Source organism: Eptesicus fuscus, chromosome 1 (assembly GCF_027574615.1).
Source record: "Eptesicus fuscus isolate TK198812 chromosome 1, DD_ASM_mEF_20220401, whole genome shotgun sequence".
NCBI lineage: Eukaryota > Metazoa > Chordata > Mammalia > Chiroptera > Vespertilionidae > Eptesicus > Eptesicus fuscus.
Genome location: NC_072473.1, coordinates 29,794,960 through 29,817,226, shown reverse-complemented (window position 1 = coordinate 29,817,226; position 22,267 = coordinate 29,794,960). Strand labels below are relative to the sequence as shown.

Here is a 22,267-nt window from a genome sequence, read left to right as displayed (position 1 = left end):
GAAATAGGTATATTTCAGCCACAAAATTAAATTTTAGTTCCTATGTTCATCACTTTAATTTCATACCCATACTTAGAAGTGGGAAGAGGTAGCAAAATGTAACTTCAGGAGACAAAGAGGAATTTTAGGGGATATAAAACATTCTAGGCCAACTTGAGGAAATTCAGATGAAAGCTGCTCTATACTGAGCTGATAATAATTGTAGCATCTGCTTGTCCAGCAAAAATTACCAAAATATTGATTATTTGGCAAAGTGTAAAGAAATCTAAAATAAGTTAGTTGACATCACAGAAGGAACAAATTCAGAAGTGTAGAAGTCATATTATATTTTGAATATAAAAAATAAAGTATGTGTATTTAACATGTAGCCCTTGAAGTTCTAGAGTTACAGTTATAAACAGTACTATAAAATACATCTTACATTTGATATTTTTTCAAAAGTCAAGGTAAACTCCTGAGAAAGTTTTAAATCCTTAATTAAATAATAGTTAGCTCATGGACACATATTTATTGGATACTACTAGCAAGAATGTTTCAATACTTGGTAATTTTGAAGTCCTAAACTTAAATAATCTATGAGTCTATGAAGACCTTAGAAGATTTAAATGGTTTTATTTGTTTGAACTTAGTATAATTATGTACATATGGTGACAGCCAAAAATGTTCTGGTGAGTTTAGAAAGTTTTATAAGAAAAAACATTGGGATCGATGGTAAAAGGGAAAAAAAAAAGTCTGGTGATGTATAGCCCATTGGTTTAAGAAAGTATGGACAGACATTGACTTGGTATGTAATACTTTCAACAATAAAGACAAATAAAAAAATAAAAAAAACTGGGGGAAAGGGAATGTATGGATAAACATTGACTTGGTATGTATGAGTATATTCTACTTTAAGAAAGTGTCATTTCAAATCAGGGTGGGTGAGTGAACTATAAAGCAAAATCAAATTGTTCTGTCAGTCAAGTGACAGAATACCAAAGTAGGTGAAGTAAAGGCTCACTTTCTTTCACTCCTACTTTCTTTCCCCAGCAGCCCTATATGCTTGCATTTGTGGTTTATTTAGAAACTACAGGCAGGTGACCCGGTGATCAGGGAAAGGTGATGCCCTCATCACACCTCTGTTGCTGCTACTGCTGGCAGCACAAGCCTCAAACAGCCCTGGTTACCTGAGCCTTGGGCAGCCACCATCCAAGGCTTGCCTGCACCTCGGGCTGGCCCTGGGCGGCTGGGGAGCTGAGGGGATTGGGGAACTCAGGAGGCAGGCCTGGGGGTGGGTCCAGCCATGCCATGCACCTGCTGCCCCAGAGTGGCTGAGGGGACTGGGCCCCACCATCTTGTGGCTGTGGGCACTGTCATCTTTGAGGGTGTGACAGTCAATTAGCATATTCCCTTCTTATTGGCTGTGGGCGCTGCCATCTTTGTGATGGTCAATTAGCATATTCCCTCTTTATTAGATAGGATCTTCTACAGACCTTTAAGCAGGAAAGCAGTTGCCTTTCAAAAACAAACAAACAAAAAATACATGAAGGGAAACTTTTAACAAAAAGGCTATTAGAAGGAAAGATTCTAAAGGGGTGATGAACAACCCATATATATTTGTACTGGATGTTATAGAGAGGTTCCTGTTTCTGTACTAATAAGTGCACTAAGGCTCAAAAGGGCCCAAGTTACAGTCCTTATAGTGTTTTTTTTTTTTTTTTTTAGCATGGAATTTTAGATTTTATTGTTCTTCATTAAAGGTCATGGGAATGCTGGGAATCATAATACTGGAAAGAATGGTTATATTATTAATGCATTTAATTATTTTTTATTGATTTTTTTTGTATGTGCTTAACTTATTTTGTTTTGATGTGTGTATGATTGTATGTTTGTGAGTGAGTGATAGTGTGTGTGCACATGTGCATGTGTAACCCTTTGGAGGAAGATGTAAGATAGTTACATGTTTCTACAGAAATAAGTATAGAGTGAACTGAGTGATTAATGGCTCCATGTTTGGGAAATTAAGGCATAACATTTATATTGGCTTATTTTCATCACCCTGTTGGCAAAATAAAAAATGTGAAAAAATTGGAAGGGGATTTTTCTATAAAAAGTATTGGAATACCCGATGGGATGGGAAGAAAGCTCTTGAGAGAAAGGGGAAAGACACAATATTGCTGAAGCCTTTTTGGAATTGTTATGACCCGAGGCCATTTTCTTCAAGAGAAATCTATAACTTTATTTCCTTGCCTTCATATATGGAAAAGCCCTAAACCACATCACATTTCACATTATTCTTTACTCAATGGGGATTAGACCAAAAGTTTAATAACATTATCCATATATTTAAAATACTATCGAATAGCAATTAAGGCTTTCCTACCTTCTTTGTGCTCTTCCCTGCTGCTGTTTCATTGTGTGTAACTTATCTAAAATTTCTACAGATTTTGAGAAGATTTTTTTTGTAAAATATAATAAAGGCTTGATTAATTGGAAGCTAACTAACCAGAATTCTCAATTAACCGGTTTTATTTATTTATTTTTTGCTACACTCTCCTTTTAGAAGGAAGAGGCAAATGACAAGAAAACAAGCTGTTAACAGGTATTTATGTATTTATTTTTTAAAAATCAACTTCCTGGGAATGTCCTGGAACCTGTACAGATTCAGCCCAACTTCAATAATTTTGTTACCTATACTATACTTACTAAGGTAGGAAAGCAGAGCCATTTAAAAATTTCAGCAGCAAACATTGAATTTTGCTTAACCATTAGTTAATAATAAAATAAGAAATCGAAATAGCTAATTAGAGCTAGTCTGCACATTTGAGGGTTCTAGTTAATTGGAGTCCCCATGATTTCACTAGTGTTAGTTTGTGACCATTCATATTTGTTAACTGGGAGTAGATATCAGAAACATGCAGTGGAGAGATGACTTCTAGCCACAAGAAGCAACTTCCCTGGTAATTGAAGAAGTTAGAGAAAGGCTGTAAAATTGATGGGGTTTGAGTGAGGGTCTCTGACATAAAAACATTGACACCTATGTAAAATAATGGGAAAGTAATTCATCTACCTTGCCCCATGACTCTGAATGCTTAGGAAGGTACATTCACTTTTGCAGGGCAGCAAAGGTTATTAAGTGTGCTACAGCAACAATTTGGGGGGAAAAACCCACAATTCTAATATTTTGGAGTTCTAAGCATTAGACATAGATATATTTTGTAGGCATGTCAGTAGTTCTAAAATTTTTGTTCTTCTGAAAATACATTCTTTAAGTATTTGGAAATCTAAGAAGATTCATACTTGAAACTTCCTAAAATGTCTATGACAATTTTAGTTAAATTGCAATGAGAGATACCATGTTGCTTCAGGCTTTATATCTTTTAGGTTGTAATGGGGAAAAACTGGCAGTTACTCAGAGAGGCAAAAGAGAAGGAGAGCAACCCATGATACTAAAGTAGGTTTTGCTATTGCCTGCAATAGTGCTCTCTCTTCTCTTCCAAACAACCATCTCAGGTTAAATCACCCTGTGCTGACTTTTCCCCTTCCTTCTAGTCTGTAGGGGAGATTGGGATCACTCTAAGTGATTTATCCTGAGTTTTCAACATGGAAAATGAAAATTGTTATGGCAGTGTTTCTAATATCTGGGATATATTCTATCTATCTATCTATCTATCTATCTATCTATCTATCATCTATCTATTACCTATCTATCTATCTATCTATCTATATCTATCATCTATCTATCTATCTATCTATCTATCTATCTATCTATCTATCTATCTATCTATCTATTATCTATCTAATCTATCTATCATCAAAGCCCAGTGACTGAAAGGTGGAATGACCAGAGCGACCAGTCAACCAGTTGTTATGATGTGCACTGACACCCAGGGGGTAGACTCTCAATGCAGGAGCTGCCCTCTAGTGGTTAGTGCGCTCCCACAGAGGGAGCAGACGCTCGGCTGACTGGGATGAGCAGCGCTCCCACAGTGGGCCGATCCCCTAAGGCCATGCCCCCCACCAGTGCACGAATCCGTACACCGTGCCTCTAGTTTTAAATATTACTCTTAAATATCATGCACACTAAATAATACCCTAGTGACCTGAAGCTGTGGATGTGCCTCCTTAAGTGTCAAACTTTTTTGTTAGACTGTGACTTCAATGCTGAAGAGACTGAAACCCATGAAATTTCATTAATGAATTTTTTTAACTAAAAGACTTTAAATGGATTGAGTTTTGAGTTTTAGATTTGGGATATTGAAAGTAAGTGTTTTTTATTGTATATGAATGAAATTGAATTCAGGCATTGAAAATAACGTACATTTTATTTTTATTTTCTGAATGAAGTGCTATGCAAATTAATGTTAACCTTTCACTTTTAATTAAGTACACAATAGTTTAATACTGTGTGTATTTATTTCTAGATTAATCATAACACACATTACTTATGTACATATATACATAATGAGTTTTTACATTTACTGTAATCTGAGGTAAACCATGAAATGTTTTCAAAAGTATATGTACCTATTAATTCCCAGAAACTACAGAAAAACAGGAGCATCACAAATTCTAATGCTTACTGAGTCAAGGCTTAGAAAGTATAAGAAAGAACATAAGCAATAAGGAGTAGAGGGGATACTCTGCTGAATTAGAGAGTATATATTCTTTCCAAAGGTGGCAGCTATTACTAGGCTCAGCTGATTGGAATGCAGGCCCAGTGTTGTTAAGATCTGACTTTTAAGAGAAGCCAGAATATCAGATTTTTATGTGAAATTTACCTAATTCTTAACTGTTGGTAACTAATTGAAAAAAAAAAAAAAGCAAAAAGCTACATTATGCAGGTAAAAAACAAAACAAAACAAAAAACTAACAAACAAAAGAAACACGCAAAAACAACCATTTGTGGTCTGGATCTAGCCCAAGGGCTGTCAGTTTGTTACCTCTGCTTTAAATTGTAAATCCTCTACATACTGCAATTAAAAAAAAAAATCATAGTATGTTAGAAATGCACCTGAAGATCTTGATGACGGCAAATTCATGTAAAGTAAATAAATTATAAGTGGAGTGCTTATAAATAATTCTCCTGGTACTCAAAATAATGATTATGCAGTTTGTGATTTTTTTTATTACTGCATGGAAATAACCAAGACAATTTTCCCTTAATGTGGTTTGAAAATTAAGACAAAATTATGAATTTGGGGCTTTCATATTTACCAATAAAACACAGTATGAAAACTAATTACTGCCATGTCCAAAAGAGAATATTTAAGTATAGGTTTTGTCACATAACATAATTAAGGCTTCTATTTAAAGCCCAATTAATGGTGCTTTAATCGGAAGAAAGCCATGCATATATTGTTTTATTTTAGATTGGCTTGCCTTTAAATGCATTTCTAATTTTATCTAGTGAAATTCCTTTATTTTTACAAATAGTTAAAATAAGAAATAAGAGAAATGTAAGTAGTTAACACAACAAAACTTCATTTGAACTTTTGATAGGCATTGGCAAAGGTAAAACAAGATTTGGTCATCTGAGATTTTATTAAGAGTTAACTGTTTGACTGATCTGAGACTTTGCTTGTTTGTCTGTCCTTCCCTGGACCTTAGCACATAATCCCACTGTGCTACAATGCTTTTGACATATGTATGCCCTTTTCATTGCCGGCAATCCAAAAGCATATTTGTCTAGCAAGGAAACAATTAAATTTCAATCTCTCTAGGAAAAAAAGAAAGAAAAGTAAAACACCCCACTGCTAAATGTGCTTTAATGACCTGTAGGATCTGCACCATAAATCCTTAGTCAGGATGGTAAGTTAACATTGTCATTTCTGCTGAGAAACTTACGAAAGACTTCTTTAAAAAGAAAAAAAAAACTGAAAAAGAAAGAGAAAGGAAATAATGCACAATCTCAAATCCTAAATTAACTTAAAAAATGCCCACCCTCATCTTTTTTATTTTATTTTTTCCATCACCATTTATCCCCTCTATTCCCTCTTCCACATTCCCCCTCTCATTATTCTAGCTGCAGATTTAACACAGATATATGAAAGATGATAAATTGTTGGACAACTTGTTAATACATATGACAGCGTGCAAAACAATTGATGTCTACTTGAATGAAATTTGGATAAAAGAAATTTAGATAGACAGGGCTGCCCTTAGATCATCAGATAGATCTGATCACAAGTAATCTGTTATATGATAGGGATGAACTATATTTAAATGTACTAATAAATTAACTGTTCCCTAAAAACTCTAACAATTGGAGATTCTTAATTGGTTAATCCTCAAAGGAGAGAATTTAAAAAATGAGTTATTTGATGCATTTGACCAGTGCAGACATATAAATAAGGTAATTAAGGGTAAACTTTGATGAATAGTTAATACTATTTTTGTCAGAACATTATAATATCTAACATTTTTCAAACATGATATCCCAGGTGATTTTCCATGTATTAGTTAATTAAATCATCATAACAACTCTACAAGGTAGGTGCTGTTATTGTGATCCTTGTTTTACAGATGATGATACTGAGACACAGAGAAGGTTAAGTTACTTATTATGGCCATATAGTCTACAGTACCAGAGCCAGCAGTTGAATCAAGGCAATCTGATTTCAAAGCTCATATACTAGTACTTTGGATCAATACATTTTAATACCCTGACAACTGGAATTATACTATATACTAGTACTTTGGATCAATACATTTTAATACCCTAACAACTGGAATTATACTTATTACCAAAACCTCATATTTAAATATATATGACTGAAAATGACATTTCTATTCTGAAATCAATTTGGTAACATGATTTCTATCATGTAATAAATTAGCAAGATTAATTATAATGTAGTTCAAATAGAAAGAGTAGAAAATAATGAGATAACTGTTGACTAATAATATGTCTATGTTTTGCTACATTTGATTCATGAATCAATTAAAAAAAAGATGTATCTGTAAAGCATTAATGATATGACTAATACTAATCTCCTTTCAACTCACCCTCCACTAGAGGTAACCACTATCTTAAAATTGGTGTGTAGTGCTGCTGTATGTTTCTTTTATTATATGTGTAAATATGCAGTATTAATTTTTATATTTGTAAAAGTGTACCTAAAATGGTTTGAAACTATAATATGTTTTTATAATTATTTTCACATTACATTTTAGAGATATATCTAGGTGGATATATGTAGATCTAGTTCATTTATTTTTTAATTTCCACTGTATTATTTCAGTGTTTGAGTATACAGTTTGATAATTCTTTACTATATTGATTGACATTTAGGTTGTTTTCAATTTTTTGTTGTTACAGTGTTGTAACAGACACCATATTTTCTTGTGCCCATGTGGGAGAGCTTCTCTAGGATATAAACCTAGAAGTGAAATTGTCAAATTGTGGGCTATGTGCATCGTCAACTTTAATAGTTGTTACCAAATTGCTCTCTAAATAGCTTCTGATTTATACTCTCACTAGCATTATACAAACACTCCAGTTTTCACACATTCTATCTTGCCAGTATAGTAGTTAACTTTAACAAATAATTCCCTTGAATAAAAATATAATTCTTTTAATTTATTATCTTTCATGATTATACATACAATTTAAAGATTGGTTCCCATCACTTAATACTGATACTATTTGTGTCATCATTCATTTAAAAACATATCTAGTTTAGATAAGCATAAGGATACTACTTAAAATTTGTATTTTCCTTGGTTATAAGTCATATTTTCATAAAGCCTCATTTGATATGAGATAGTGGGACAGGAAAAATTCTGGAAAAAAGTCAGAAGTCCATGACTTAAAACAGTGCTGTAAATAACTGTGGGTTGAGACCTCAGTTTCTGTATCTGTAAAATTAGGATTTTGGACTAAGCAAGTTCTTAAAAGCATGCTATAACCTTTTATCTGTGACACATATATTCACTTTACCTTGAATCTATAATTTACTTATTGTGCATAAAATATAAAGACAAAATTGAATTTTATCAACTTGTGAAAACTGTTATAACACCTTCTAGCTTAGTTAAGATAATAAATTTTACTATTTATCTTTGTGTTTCTCATAATTCAAGGACAATTGGGGGGTGGGAGATTGGGTAGAAGAAGGGAGCAGGATCTCAGCATTAGAAGAACTAGGCAATGGCAGCACACAATCTTGAATTCATCTTCAATGTTTCCCACTCTGAAGCATCACATCACAAATGCTGAAATACAGTGGGAACTCAACTACTCTTTGTTATGGCTTTGTGTGTGTGTTTTTCAAGATATTTTTATGCACATTTCAGATTCAGAGAAGAGACTATTCAGTATTTTCAGCTCACTTAAGATTTGATTCCAACAGTGCTTTGATGCCACTGCATATAGTTACTTGAAAAGGAGGGAGGACTCAGGTTGACTTTTCTGTATAGTTTTGTATTTCTTTTTGGACGATGGGGCAAAGTAATTGGATATTCTTTTTGCACGTATTTTTTTATTAGAAAGATCTGGATCTTTACCCTGAGGTTTAACAAAGAGCTTATAGGTTTTGTTATATTCTATGTGCACTGGAAAAAAACATTCAATTAGAAACTTGTTCAATATTGTAAGAAATTAGAGTATAATACAGAGTCAGTTGAAACTGATTTTTATTTAAACTCCCATAATTGCAAATATATGACACAAACACACTCACATACACTCACACATTCGCACACACAAGTATATCCTATCTCTAGTACAGAGTACCTATTATTTTAAATGACTTTAAAAAAGAAAATTGCTTATCTATGAGTATATTGAACATAGTTATATTTTTAATATAGCCTCTACTATGGAAGATGACAATTCTAGCAAACAAAATAGAAATCAGTTAATCTCTTGTGATGAAGACATTTTTAGGGGCTTCTCTTTTTAAAAATATTTTTATTTATTTAAGAGAGGAAGGGAGATGGAGGGAGAGATACAAACATCAATGATAAGAGAATCATTGATCAGCTGCCTCCTGCACACTCCCTACTGAGGATTGGGCCCATAATCTGGGCATGTGCCCTGACCTGGAATCCAACCAGTGAATTCTTGGTTCATGGGTTGATGCTCAACCACTGAGACACGCTGGCCAAGCAGGGCTTTCTCTTTTTATAAGTAGCCCTGGAAAAACTTTTTTACTATGGCACTTCTAGAAAGTGAATTGACCTCAAATAGAGTTTCAACATCAGAAAACACAAGAAAATTGTGGTTCACACACTTTGTTCAGATGATCTCCAGATTAATACAGTTCACATATGTATACCTCATTTATCCAAATGTGATAATGGGCCTAGAGAATCCCACATAAGTGCTTTTGAGGGTTTTTACCCACTTTGATCTATTTGTGAACTGACCGTGAGACACATATTTAAGAAGTTCCATTGCTACCTTTGTTAATTGGCACTATGTTTCACAGTTTAATCATATTCTAAAAATCACCATTTTGCTTTTTGTATCACTTCACTAGTTCAGTGAAGAAGAACTTGTGAGCAGTTAATTTAGATTATTTTTGGCTAGATCCTACTTATCCTTATGTGGAGATTTCATCAAGTTTTCTAACATTATGAACAAGCACTATAAATCACTTAAAATACAAGGTATCTCAGTCTTTGAGCTAGTTTTTATAGGTCAGAAAATTTTCAAGATAGCACTTCTTAGACATGATATACTAAGTGGCTGACAATAATATTAAGAAATTAGTATTCTACTTAAAAAATAAATATTATGGTTGCTGAGTACAAAAAAAAGGAAAGGAGGAAGATAAGGATTGTTGTATTGCCTTTATCATCTGCTTTTCTAAAAATCATCATTTTCATTTGAGATATTAATGAATCTTTATTTACAAAACCATTTGCAGTTGTTCTATGTACTACTCCTTACTGAGTATCTATACTTTTGTTAGCCTGAACGAAGCCTTAGCAAAGAACATTTATCCACAAAACATCAAAATAATGGACATTTCATCATTATCATTGCCTCCAAGAATACCCATGTGCTTTGCCATGGATGCCCAACATGCATTAATATTATATGTGCACAGAAAGTATTCTTTTTTGTTTACTGAAAATCCAATTTGAAACTTGAGCAAATAATTTACATTATGTTTCCTTGGGATTACTTACATTATTGTCCACTCTGGTGTAGTAATTTTGCTCACAGTTGGAAATGTAATGCAGAGTGACTAAGATAATGTTGTTTACATAGACTTTAAGTGGAGTGACATTACAGTCAAGCAAGTGTCACATCACCCAAAGAAAATGAAAACTTAATTACCATAATCCCGTGAATACTAAAATTTATTGGCCATGTGTAGCATAGTAATGTAAGGTTCTGCATGTTACATTTAATGATGTGAAGGTGCAATACATTAGGTCTCAGGTTGTGTGTTTCATTAATATAAATGAAAGAAAACTGACTTTTGTAGTAGGGTACCTGTCTGAATGTTCAGGTGAAATTTGTTCTTTCTTTTAAACTTAGAACAGTTGCCTAGTGATGTAAAAATTAAGGGACTGTTAAAATATTTGTACATCTAGATACCAGTGAGTAGGATGACAGACCATGAATTTCTCTGGAGAACTCAGTGTAGAGTTAGTTAAATGGCTGAGACAGGATGAAGAGGAAAGGCTGATAAACTACCTACTATTGTGCAATGGGGAACATATCATTAATTTACAAAGGGAGTGGTGACATTTTCTAAAATTGCATAGCCCTATTCTTAAAAGTTTATTAGTGTAACTAATTAGTTGCTAAAATGGAGTTGATTTGAAGATCCAATATGAATGCATTTGAAAAGGCAGCGCATGGTCCCTAAATTGGGAGGGTTTGCAATACATCTTGATGAATGCAACAAAATGTTAATAAATGGAATTATTTTGCCAAATGGCTGTTCTTTTATTTGTAGTTCTTAAAGGAACTATGTTTCATGGCAACATGCTCTAAAGTCCTGAAGATATATGTGAAGTGCTCTAAAGACATGTCCTGCTTCTGTTTTTGATAACACCAAATTTTCAATACAAATAATAAACTTGCTCAAAGGGTTCTCCTCCTCCCAGCATATTAGGACTCCAAAGATGTGCTTACTTTAGATTGTCCTTTAGAATTTTTATTTTCTAACTGGAGGCCCAATGCATGAAATTTGTGCAAGAGCAGGCCTTCCTTCCCCCGGCTGCCAGTACCAGCTTCCTTCTGGCACCTGAGACCCGGGCTTCTCTCTGGCCGCAGGCAGGCACCCAGGACCTGGGCTTCCCTCTCAGCCCCGGCTTCGTAAGGAAGGTCGTCCAGTCTAATTAACATATTATGCTTTTATTATTATAGATTCTAATGCTCAAAAGGGGGCAAGTATAAAAATGGTCTAGCTATGAAACGTAAAAATGTTTAAAAATAAATCCATTAGAAAACAGAGATATAAAAATATGTTCTTGAATCAATAGATTTATATCAGTGATATCTTATTCATAATTTTTGATAGAAAGTGCTGGATCATCTGATAAATACAGTGATCCACATTTCTTTAAATGTGTAATGTAAAAGCTGCTAAAACATATAAGATACTGAAGCCTGGTCATAACAGCAGCCATGCTTTGATTTGTTGCAATAAGGAGAATTTAAAGCATTTTGTAATGATTTACCATTACAAAGTACTCTACTGATAGACAATATTCTATTTAAATATATAAACAAAATTATTATTTGATAAAATCAAATGATTTACACATTTTTATTAAAAATGGCTAGTTCTAGCCATATTGCTGTAATATAGTTGTTCAACAGATCTGTATGGTTATGCTGCATGAAATAAAATTAGCCTAAATAACAAAAAGAGTGATTTTATATTCTTTGTGCTGTAAGAGTTTTACAAATACCCATTAAATCACAAATTGATATATCTAAAATGTTAAGTATAAAAAAGATAGTGGTACTTGTCTTTCTCTGACTGGCTTATTTTGCTGTCTCAAAGAGTAAGAGAGCCTTCCTTTTTATACCTGCATAGTATTCCATTCTATAAATGTACAACAGCTTTTTTATCTACTCATCTACTGATGTGCACTTGGGCTGTTTCCAGATCTTAGCTATTGTAAATAGCACGGCTATTAACATAGGTGTGCATGTGTTCTTTCTGATTGGTACTTCAGGATTCTTAGTATATACTCTTAGAAGTGAGATCACTGGGTCAAATGGCATCTCCATTTTTAATTTTTTGAGGAAACTCCATACTGTTTTCCATAGTGGCTGAACCAGTCTGCATTCCCATTAGCAGTGTACTAGGGTTCCCTTTTCTCCACATCCTCACCAGCACTTGTCATTTGTTGATTTGTTGATGGTAACCATTCTGAAAGGTGTGAAGTGATGCCTCTTTGTTGTTTCATTTGCATCTCTTTGATGATTAGTAACTGAGCATTTTTTCAAGTTTCTCACTCATATGTAGAATCTAATGAACAAAATAAATGGATCAACAATATAGATCTAGAGACACAGAAGCATGAAACAGACTGAGGAATCTTAGAGGGACGGTGGGGGTGAGTGGATGGAGAAAGATTAACCAGAGAACTTATATATGTAACCCAAGGATGCAGATAATAGTGTGGTGAAGGCCTGGGAGGCCTGGGGCAGGGTAGAGGGGTCAATGGTTAAAAAAAGGCGACATCTGTATTATTTTCAACAATAAAGATATATTTTTTTTTAAAAAAAAAGAAAATGCAAAAGTAAAAAAGTGATTTCATTTTTTTCCACTTAGTATAATGACTTCCAGATTTATCTATATTGTCACAAAGGACAGTATTTCCTTATTTTTATTATTATTTTTTTACTTTAAATATTTTTTTTATTTTCAATTACAATTGTCATTCAACATTATATGTTTCAGGTGTGCAACTCAGTGATTAGACATTATATAACTTACTAAGTGGTCACCTGATAAATCTAGTACCCATCTGATACCATACATAGTTATTATAATATTATTGACTCTATTCCCTATGCTGTATTTTACATCCCCATGACTATTCTGTAACTACTAATTTGTACTTCTTAACCTTTCACCTTTCTCACCCAGTCCCCCAATCCTCCTCCCATCTGACAGCTATTGGCTTGTTCTCTGTATCTATGAGTCTGTTTCTGTTTGTTCATTTATATTGTTCTTAAAATTCCACATATAAGTGAAATCATATAGCATTTGTCTTCCATTGTCTCAGTTATTTCACTCAGTACAGTACCCTGTAGGTCTATCCATTATGTTGCAGATGGTAAGATTTCATTATTTTTTATAGCTGAGTCATATTCCACTGTATATATGTACCACTTCTTTATCTATTCATCTACCAATGGACACTTAGGTTGCTTTCATATATTTTCTGTTGTAAATAGCACTGCAATGAACATATGGATGCATATGTCTTTTAGATTTAGTGTTTTACATTTCTTTGAATAAATACCCAGAGTGTAATTTCTTGTTCCTTTTTTGTCTTGTATATAGCCTTTGTTTTAAAGTTTATTAGGTTCAGTATAAATATTGGTACCCCAGATTTTCCTTTGTTTGCTTGTTTCAATTTTCACAAAATATCTTTTTCTGTCCTTTTACTTTCAGTCTGTGTGTGTCTTTCAATCTGAAGTGCTTCTCTTGTAGACAGTATATTATGTAGGTGTCTTGTTTTGTTATCTATTCAGCCTCCATATGTCTTTTTATTGGAGCATTTTATCCATTTGTATTTAAAGTAATTGTTGATAGATATGTAGTTATTGCCATTTTATTATTCACATTTTTCTCCTCCTCCTCCTCCTCCTCCTCCTCCTCCTTCTTCTTCTTGAAGATGCTTTAAAATTTCAGGCAATACTGGTTTGGTGGTGATGAGCTCCTTTAGACAGGTTTATGGAGACATGGATGGTGTCTGCCTGCTGCCTATATGTGTGTGTGTGTGTGTGTGTGTGTGTGTGTGTGTGTGTGTGTGTGTGTGTGTTGTGGGGGGGGGCTCAGAAAAGGAACAATGGACTCTGCCAGCACTTCTGTCTGGGAGAAAGATGCACTTCCAGCCTTCTACTTGAAGCCAGACAATTAAGTTTTTCCCCTTATGTCCCTACTGTCTTTTAAGCTGCTGGTCCAGCAATGGAGCTCAGAGTGAGTGAGTCAGAATAACTACATGTGCTAATTCTTTAAGAAGAACTGCCTGGTACTCCAGCATCCCTTTATCTCATTCAGCCTTAATCCCTGCTGATTTTTTTGGGACTTCTCTTTCTGGCATTGGAACTCTGGGCTGGGTAACCTGGCATGGGGTTAAGACCCCTCACTTCTCATGGGGGACCTCCACAGCCAAGATATCTCTTTCAATGGGTATAGGACCAGCTTGTTCTATGTTTCTGCCCCTTTACCAGTGTCAATGTAGCTTTTTCTTTATATCCTTAATTTTAAGGCTTCTTTTCAGCTAGATTTCAGGCAGTTCCGAGTGATGGTTGTTCTTTAATTTAGTTGTAATTTTGATGTGTTTGTGGGAGGATTTGAGTGTGACATTTATCTACACCAACATCTTGACCGACTCCCTGTGGTTTTATTTTTTAACTAGAGGCCTGGTGCATGAAAATTAATGCACTCGGGGCAGTGGAGGGGGGTTCCTCAGCCCAGCCTGTGCCCTCTCGCAGGCCAGGATCCCTCCGGGGATGTCCACCTGCCCCTTAGGCTCACTCCCAGGGAGATTGGGTCTAAGCTTACAGTCAGACATCCCTCTGGAAACCCAGGAGCCCTCGGGGCATGTCCACCTGATGGCTTAGGCCCACTTCCTGTGGAGAGCAGGTCTAAGCTGCAGTCAGACATCCTTAGCACTGCCGTGGAGGCAGGAGAGGCTCCCGCCATCACCACTGTGCTTGCAACCATCAGCCAGGCTTGTGGCAGAGTGGAACTCCCTTTGTGGGAGTGCACTGACCACCAGGGGGCAGATCCTGTGTTGAGCATCTGTACCCTGGTGGCCAGTGCGCATCATAGCACTGGTCACTCCCCTATTAGGATCAATTTGCATATTACCCTTTTATTATATAGGACAATGATTTACACTTGGCAATAAAGCTCCCACTGTATTACATGAAGGGATTTGGGACATCTGTTTGAGGCAGCCCATTTAAAAATTGTATATACACGTTTTACTCTTTTGTTGCATTAAAAATTGTGCTTTCCTTATTTTGTCTAAATATCCTTTTCAAAAATCATTGCTTGTGATTTTTGTAACTAAGTTGCACTCCAATTTATGTAGAGATAAAGCAGTTTTTGTAAAAGTGGGCTTGGCACAAAGATTATTAGAGGCAATGGTTTTGACTAGCGAACTTATTTTAGAAAGAGCTTTAGCTTTACAGAAAAAAATGCAAAAGTAGTACAGAAACTTCCCATGTACACTGTAGCCACTTTCCCTGTTGGTAACATACAATTAATGAATCTATTTGTCACAATTAATGACACAATGTTGATATACTTCTATTAACTAAAGTTTATACTTTGCTCAGACTTCCTCAGTTTTTCCCTAATACCCTTTTTATTTTTCCAGGATATAGAATACCACCTTATATATAGTCATAATGTCTCCTTAGACTTCTTTTCACTATGACAGTTTTTAAGATTTTCCTTGTTTTGAATGATCTTGAGAGTTTTGGGGAGCACAGGTCAGCTATTTGTAGAATGTCCCTCAACTGGGATTTGTCTGGTATTTTTATTATTATTAAATTGGGTTTTTTGGAGGAAAACTACAGAGGTAAAGTGCTATTTTCATCAAATCTTATTAAGGATACACCTTATCATGACTTATCATTCTTGATGTTGACCTTGATCACATGTGTCCTGTAGTGTTTGTCAGTTTTCTCCACTATGAAGTGACTCCCCACTTCTATCTATAATATGTTTTTTGGAAGATTTTGGAAGGAAGTCACTATGTGCACCGCACAATTAAGTGGTGGAGAGTTATGCTTCATATTCTTAAGGGCAGAGTATCTTAGTATCTTCAGAAATTAGTTGGAATTTTTCTACACAGTAGATTTATCTCTTCTCCATTTGTTTATTTATTTAATCATTTATTTCAGTATGTAGTAAGTATTTGTTTTATACTTTGTTTTATACTTTATACACAACATAAGTATTTCTTTTATACTTTGAGTTATAATCCAGTAGTACAATATTTATTTTACTGCTTAAAATTTCCCAGCTTTGCCTATTAGGAAATCTTTCAGTTGGCCCCTTTATACCTTTACATGACTCCATGATTGTGGATTTTTTAAAGCACTTTCTTACTTTTTAGCACTATAAGGTGCTCCAGGTTCATCTTCTGTAATTTCTACCCTAGTCCTAGAATCAGCCATTAGGTGAAGTTTTGGTTAGAGCAAGCTTTGATCTTCTCAATGCTGAGCAAGTGTTACAGGTGGCTGAGAAAGGGGGTCAAAGGAATTATCTCAGTTCCATTTGTTTGTTGGCATCCTAAATTTTTCATCATCTTGATAATGTACATAGGCCTTATTCTCTCCAAACACATCTGCCCATTTCTATAATAACATCTAGTGAGAAGAGAATAAAAAGCCTCTTGGTCTTCTACAGACACACACATTCATGGTCATGCATAGATTTAGAAATGTACTATGCAACTCTCCAACATATATCCTTTCTGTAGCCTCCACACCCCCTACCCTGCAGCCAATGTACTAGTTTGTCACAATTTCCTGAAGACCCTGTATTCACTTTTCCACCCACAGAGATGATTTGGGGTAGAAAAGTTTTGGGAAACATAAGGTTAATAAAAAATTGTTCATCAAATTTAAGCAAATTTGTCTTATAGCCTATAAAGTTTAAATTGGCTCTATAAATCTAGAAGGAAAGATATTTCTCTGTCTTTTTTGATTAAAGAAAACGTTTTGTTCAGAGAACTGGTAGTCCATGCAACACACTTTTGGAAATGCTGCTATGGTGGTAAGAGTTCTGAATCTGTAGTCAGAAATCTTGTGCTTAATCCCTCAGTGAAGCAACAAATAGCTCTAAGATTATAAGCAAATTACTTCACATCTATAAGTCTCTTTTTTCATCCATAAAGTGGAATTATGAATGTCTCTCACAAGGTTGTTGTGAAGAACAAAAAAATGAGCAAAAGTATGTAAGAATTTTTTGGAAATGCTAAAATGCTGTGGTAATTTAATAAGCATGATGTAGGTGGGGCACCATGCCTTTGTTTTGCTGACCACTGTTGTCTCTTATATCTAGCATGTATTACTGTCGTTTAGTATTCAATAACTATTTATTGAGCAATGGAATTATATTATTACTACTTACATTATGTTTTATTTCTCTTCAAGTGCTGTATAGCAGCTTATGGCATTTTATGAATTGTTTATGAAATTAGGAGCGTGTGCTCCCTGCCAATGACTGGCTGCGTTCAGATTAGTTTTTATTGCTTCAAGCTGACCAGATTTCCTTTTGAAATAAGGGCACTGGAGCTTTCACCCAGACACTGCGGTGAGGTAAAATTCCTGCTGCAGAGTCACTGAGTTGGTGCTTGAAAAAGAGGAACACCTGTGAACCCAGGCTGTCAGAAGGCCTATGGCGTCTTTAGAGTGTAAGGCTACAGCTGCTAGATTGAGAAGCAGTTGGAAGCACTTTGTCATTCCTTCTTGTGCAACCACAGGAGACCAGAACCACAGGGTTTTTATTTTATTTGGACTTATAATTTGTGTTGATTAACAGGAGTTATGGGTAGAGCTGTGATGAGCGTGGTAAGGCAGGCCCTGTTAAGCAATTTATTTTGGTGGGAATAGTAGTGTCCAGATAGTAGCAGGAACAGAGACCTCACATCATCCATTTTGCTTAATCCCGTACAAAACAATGCATTCTGTAGGCATTCCCAGAGGTAAACTTTCTGTGTTCCAGCTTATTTTTAGAGAATCAACTGGAGCATGTTTATTATATTTGATTTTGATAAATTGACAACCTCCCTAAAAATGCTACGTGATTATTTGAAGTCTAGGAAGAAACCATTCAGCTTTGGAAATTGTAAAAATATTTATGTCAAATTCTACTCTTGTGGGTTAGTTGATGAGAAAATAGGCAAGGTCAGTTTAGGGGTCTTTCCTTTCTTAATATTTAAATCATAATGATACCCACTAGCAAAGCTTTTTCCATCATGTACTAGGTAATGCATTAACCTGGAAAATAGAAGTGCTTTAATTAAAACACACACACACACAGACACACATATACACACACAGACACACACACACATACACACAATAACCTCTGTATGTGATAATGGTATCCTAACATTTTTCACAGGTGTTGGTTAGAGGTACACATTTTTTGAAGATAGTTTAACAATTTGTAGCTCTTGATCACACTCTGGGATAGTTAGAAATTCTCCCCATCTCCATGAACTCAAAAGATGAAGTATAGGCTTCACCTTCTCCTCCCACTCAAAAGATGAAGTATAGGCTTTAAGGCTTGTATAAAATGTGTGTGTGTGTGGAGAAGGGGAAGGGAAAGCTTAATGTTAGAGTATACAATAGTACTATAGCTGTATTGCCTGATGGATTTACTATTTCCCCCTGAACCTTCTGCTTTTTTTGAAAAAATAGATTTCCCATTTAGAGTATCAACTGGTACCTTCACTAAATCATTTATTGCAGGTTGTAACCAAATATATTACTTCTTTATTTAATTGAAATGAATAGATTGTGAGAGAATACATTATTCCACACATGTTCTTAAAAATTTTGCAACTTATATCTTAATCAATAAAGAAATTTAAAAAAAAATTGCAACTTTCCTAGGATACATATAATCATCTTTAAAATAGGCATTTCGGCCGAGACCAAACCAGAGGGAGTCGGACCTCCGTTACCGCCATTTGTCCACCATCCAGAGCTGGGGGGTCAGTGCTGACATGTACACATAAGGAACTACTGGACATTGAAATTGAGTCTCAAAAGAACTGTTGGTCCAGGGGGAAGCTCGCTACAGACTGATTCATTTGCCTGTCAGCATAACTATTATTGCTCGTCTCACATTCAGTGCTTATTAGTATATATCTAGTGACATATGATCTCGCTCATCTAGGGGAAATGATGAACAACATAGACTGAGGAACAAGAACAGAACCAGAAGCAAGGAGGCATCGATCGGACTATCGGGCCTCAGAGGGAGGATAGGGGAGGGTAGGGGGAGGGTGGGGGGGAGGGGGAGAGTTCAACCAAAGGACCTGTATGCATGCATATAAGCCTATCCAACGGTTAAGTTCAACAGGGGATTGGGGCATGCGTGGGGAGAGGGGTGGGATGGGAATGGGGGGATGAGGACAAATATGTGACACCTTAATCAATAAAGAAATTAAAAAAAAAAAAAAAAAAGAAAAGATTTCAAACTTAATTCAGAAATTACATTTATGAATTTTTCCTTGCACTTTGCAAATCCTTTGAGTTTATAGAATTTGTAGCAAGTGCAGCTAAATTCCAGCAACTGCAAAAATAATTAGTGAAATTACGTTGGAAAATTTTGTAAGCAAGTGAAGTTATTATTCATTCTTTACCACACTACACATGTGGGAGGACATGTTAAATGATAAATTAGGCATGAAGTGCTTTAATCTGCAAACTGAACATGTTAGCAAACGGCTTGTGTTTGTAATTAGTATTTAGGGCCACGTGAGAGTGCCTCTTTTAAAACAGTGACAGGAAATTATTCAGTTTAGGTTGTCATACCAATCAAAAGAGTTCCATTGCTTCTGTTGGGTTGAGCCTATTATGCTATATACTTATGTTTGTGAACTATAAAAATAAACTATTTAATAATGCAAAGGAGGTTGGGATGCTGAAATGCCGAACTGACAAAGTCCAAATGAATGCTTGAAAACTCCATAACAAGCTTAAAATGTTCCAACGTTGTCATGACATTTCTTTTACAAAGCAATTGATGTCTGGAAAAAAATTCTTAAAACTAGATGAAAATGCAAATCCCTTTATGACAGTATGTGGCTGTCACATTCATAATAACAGACAATAATTGATGATTTATGAGATGACACCATGGCAACAAAGTCTTTCATCATTGGCACCCCTTGGCTACTTTTATATCAGGGGCTTTCCAATGCTTGTGAAAGGTTTCCAACATGACATACAAGAAAGACTACTTGTATCTTAATCCATTAGATCTCATTTAATGCAGGTTGGAAGTGTTGCAGAGATTTTCAAATCACCTGACAAAGTGAAAGCTAACAATGTCTTTAGTAAAAAAAAAAAAAAAAAAAAAATCCCTGTTAAACTAGTGAGCATATTCAGGAGCTGAAAATGGACAGATTTCTTTCTGTCACTTAAAATTTCAAAGAAAACCCATAATCCCTCTCTCTAGTTTGAGTGCAAGCTGTTAGGTTGTTTAAAGTTATGGTGTCTGATATCTGATAATATTCTTATATAAGAAAGTGGGATAAGAAGAATGGAAGTACCCTGTGCATTGACTTGCTTTGAACACAGAGCAAATATTTCTTTTTCTATTTTATTTTAACATTGAAGTTGTTATAAAAATGGAATAAATGTATAATTGGATATTCCAGAATGATGCTTATATGATTACTAGACTGTGGAATAACATGTTATCATTACTTAGAGGAAATCATCGATCAGTTTTTTATTGTAAATTATTTAAAATATTTAAAATATAAATCTCCTGCCTTTTTTATTGTCAATTTCTAAAAAGTAAAATTCTTTGATATTTGGACCTCTAAAAAGTTTCTTGAGATATTTAGCCATCTATTTTATTGAAACAGAGGATAAATCAGATGATTATTTTGAGGTTCTTTCCAGTGGAATTAGTCTAGGATTTATAAGGAGTTGTAGAAACATCAATTGGAATTTTGAATGTAAAATACTGAAACTATCCAATTTAAATGAGATAAATACAACATAAGCATGCATATCAGATTGAACTTAGCCTTTATACATGAGGTTTTAAATAATATGGATGTAATGAATTTTCCAAACACTTATATCTTCTCTAATTTAAGCCTTTGTAAGGATAAAAATTAATAATACCAGTACACACCTTTCCTTAGGAGGATCAGTTAAGCCAGTTATATAAAGTAGTATCTCTGGCATATATTCATTAATACTTCTTATTTATATGTTTTCTACAAGGCTGTGGAAGGGATATAAAATCTTTAATTAAATGACTTTGCTCAGAGTTAGTAATTTTAGTCCCAATTAATAGGTAAGAACATGGAATTTACCATTCAATGTCATAATGATTTATTTCAGTTAATATAAGAAAATAAGTTAATTTTAATTCTGAATATTTTTATGGCATCTTTAGGGTGTCTCAAAAATGTATACACAAACTTTGAATAATTATAAAGGCAGTGTTTATCAAAATACATTTTATTTTCAAAATTGAGCCATCTTCTGTTAAAGTGTGTCTACATTTCTGGGGGACATCCAGTATCTAATTTCATTGTTGAGATTATATAATACATATGGCTAATATCTTTTTTCTTTTTTCTTTTTCAATTACAGTTGACATACCATATCATATTAGTTTCAGGTGTATACCCAATGTGATTAGACATTGTATAACTTACTAAGTGATCATACCAATAAATCTTATACCCATCTGACACCATATGTAGTTATATTATTGACTATATTCCCTATGCTGTATTTTACATACTTGTGACTATTTTGTAACAACCAATTTGTACTTCTTAATCCTTTCACCTTTTTTACCCATCTCCTGATACCCCTCCTATCTGGCAACCATCAAAATGTTCTCTGTATCCATGAGTCTGTTTATGTTTTGCTTGTGCGTTTGTTTGGTTCTTTTAGGTTCAATTGTTGATAGATTTGCATTTATTGCCATTTTATTGTTCATATTTTTTATCGTTTTATTCCTCTTCTTCTTAAAGAAGACCCTTTAACATTTCCTGTAATACTGGTTTGGTGGTGATGAACTCCTTTATCTTTTTCTTGTCTGGGAAGCTCTTCATCTGTCCTCTTATTAGAGCAATCTTGGTTGCAGGTCCTTGCTTATCATCACTTTGAGTATTTCTTGCCACTCCCTTCTGGCCTGAAAAGTTTCTGTTGAGAAATCAGCTGCCAGTCTTATGGGCACTCCCTTGTAGGCACCTAACTCCTTTTCTCTTGATGCTTTTAAGATTCCCTCTTTGTCTTTAATCTTTTATTTATTTATTTATTTATTTATTTATTTATTTATTGTGGTGACATTGTTCAACATGAACATATAGGTTTCAGGCGTGGGTTTCTATATTACAAGATCTGAAT

At 34.6% G+C, this 22,267-nt stretch overlaps 1 protein-coding gene across 1 annotated transcript in view; it reads left to right on the top strand.

The window, feature by feature from the left end:
- DACH2 (dachshund family transcription factor 2) overlaps positions 1–22,267 on the top strand; it is an 829,176-nt gene that overhangs the window by 232,776 nt on the left and 574,133 nt on the right. Inside the window, exon 2 of the mRNA XM_054720954.1 lies at positions 2,543–2,581. Within this exon, the coding sequence (XP_054576929.1) occupies positions 2,543–2,581 (39 nt within the window). The remainder of the gene's footprint in view (positions 1–2,542; positions 2,582–22,267) is intronic.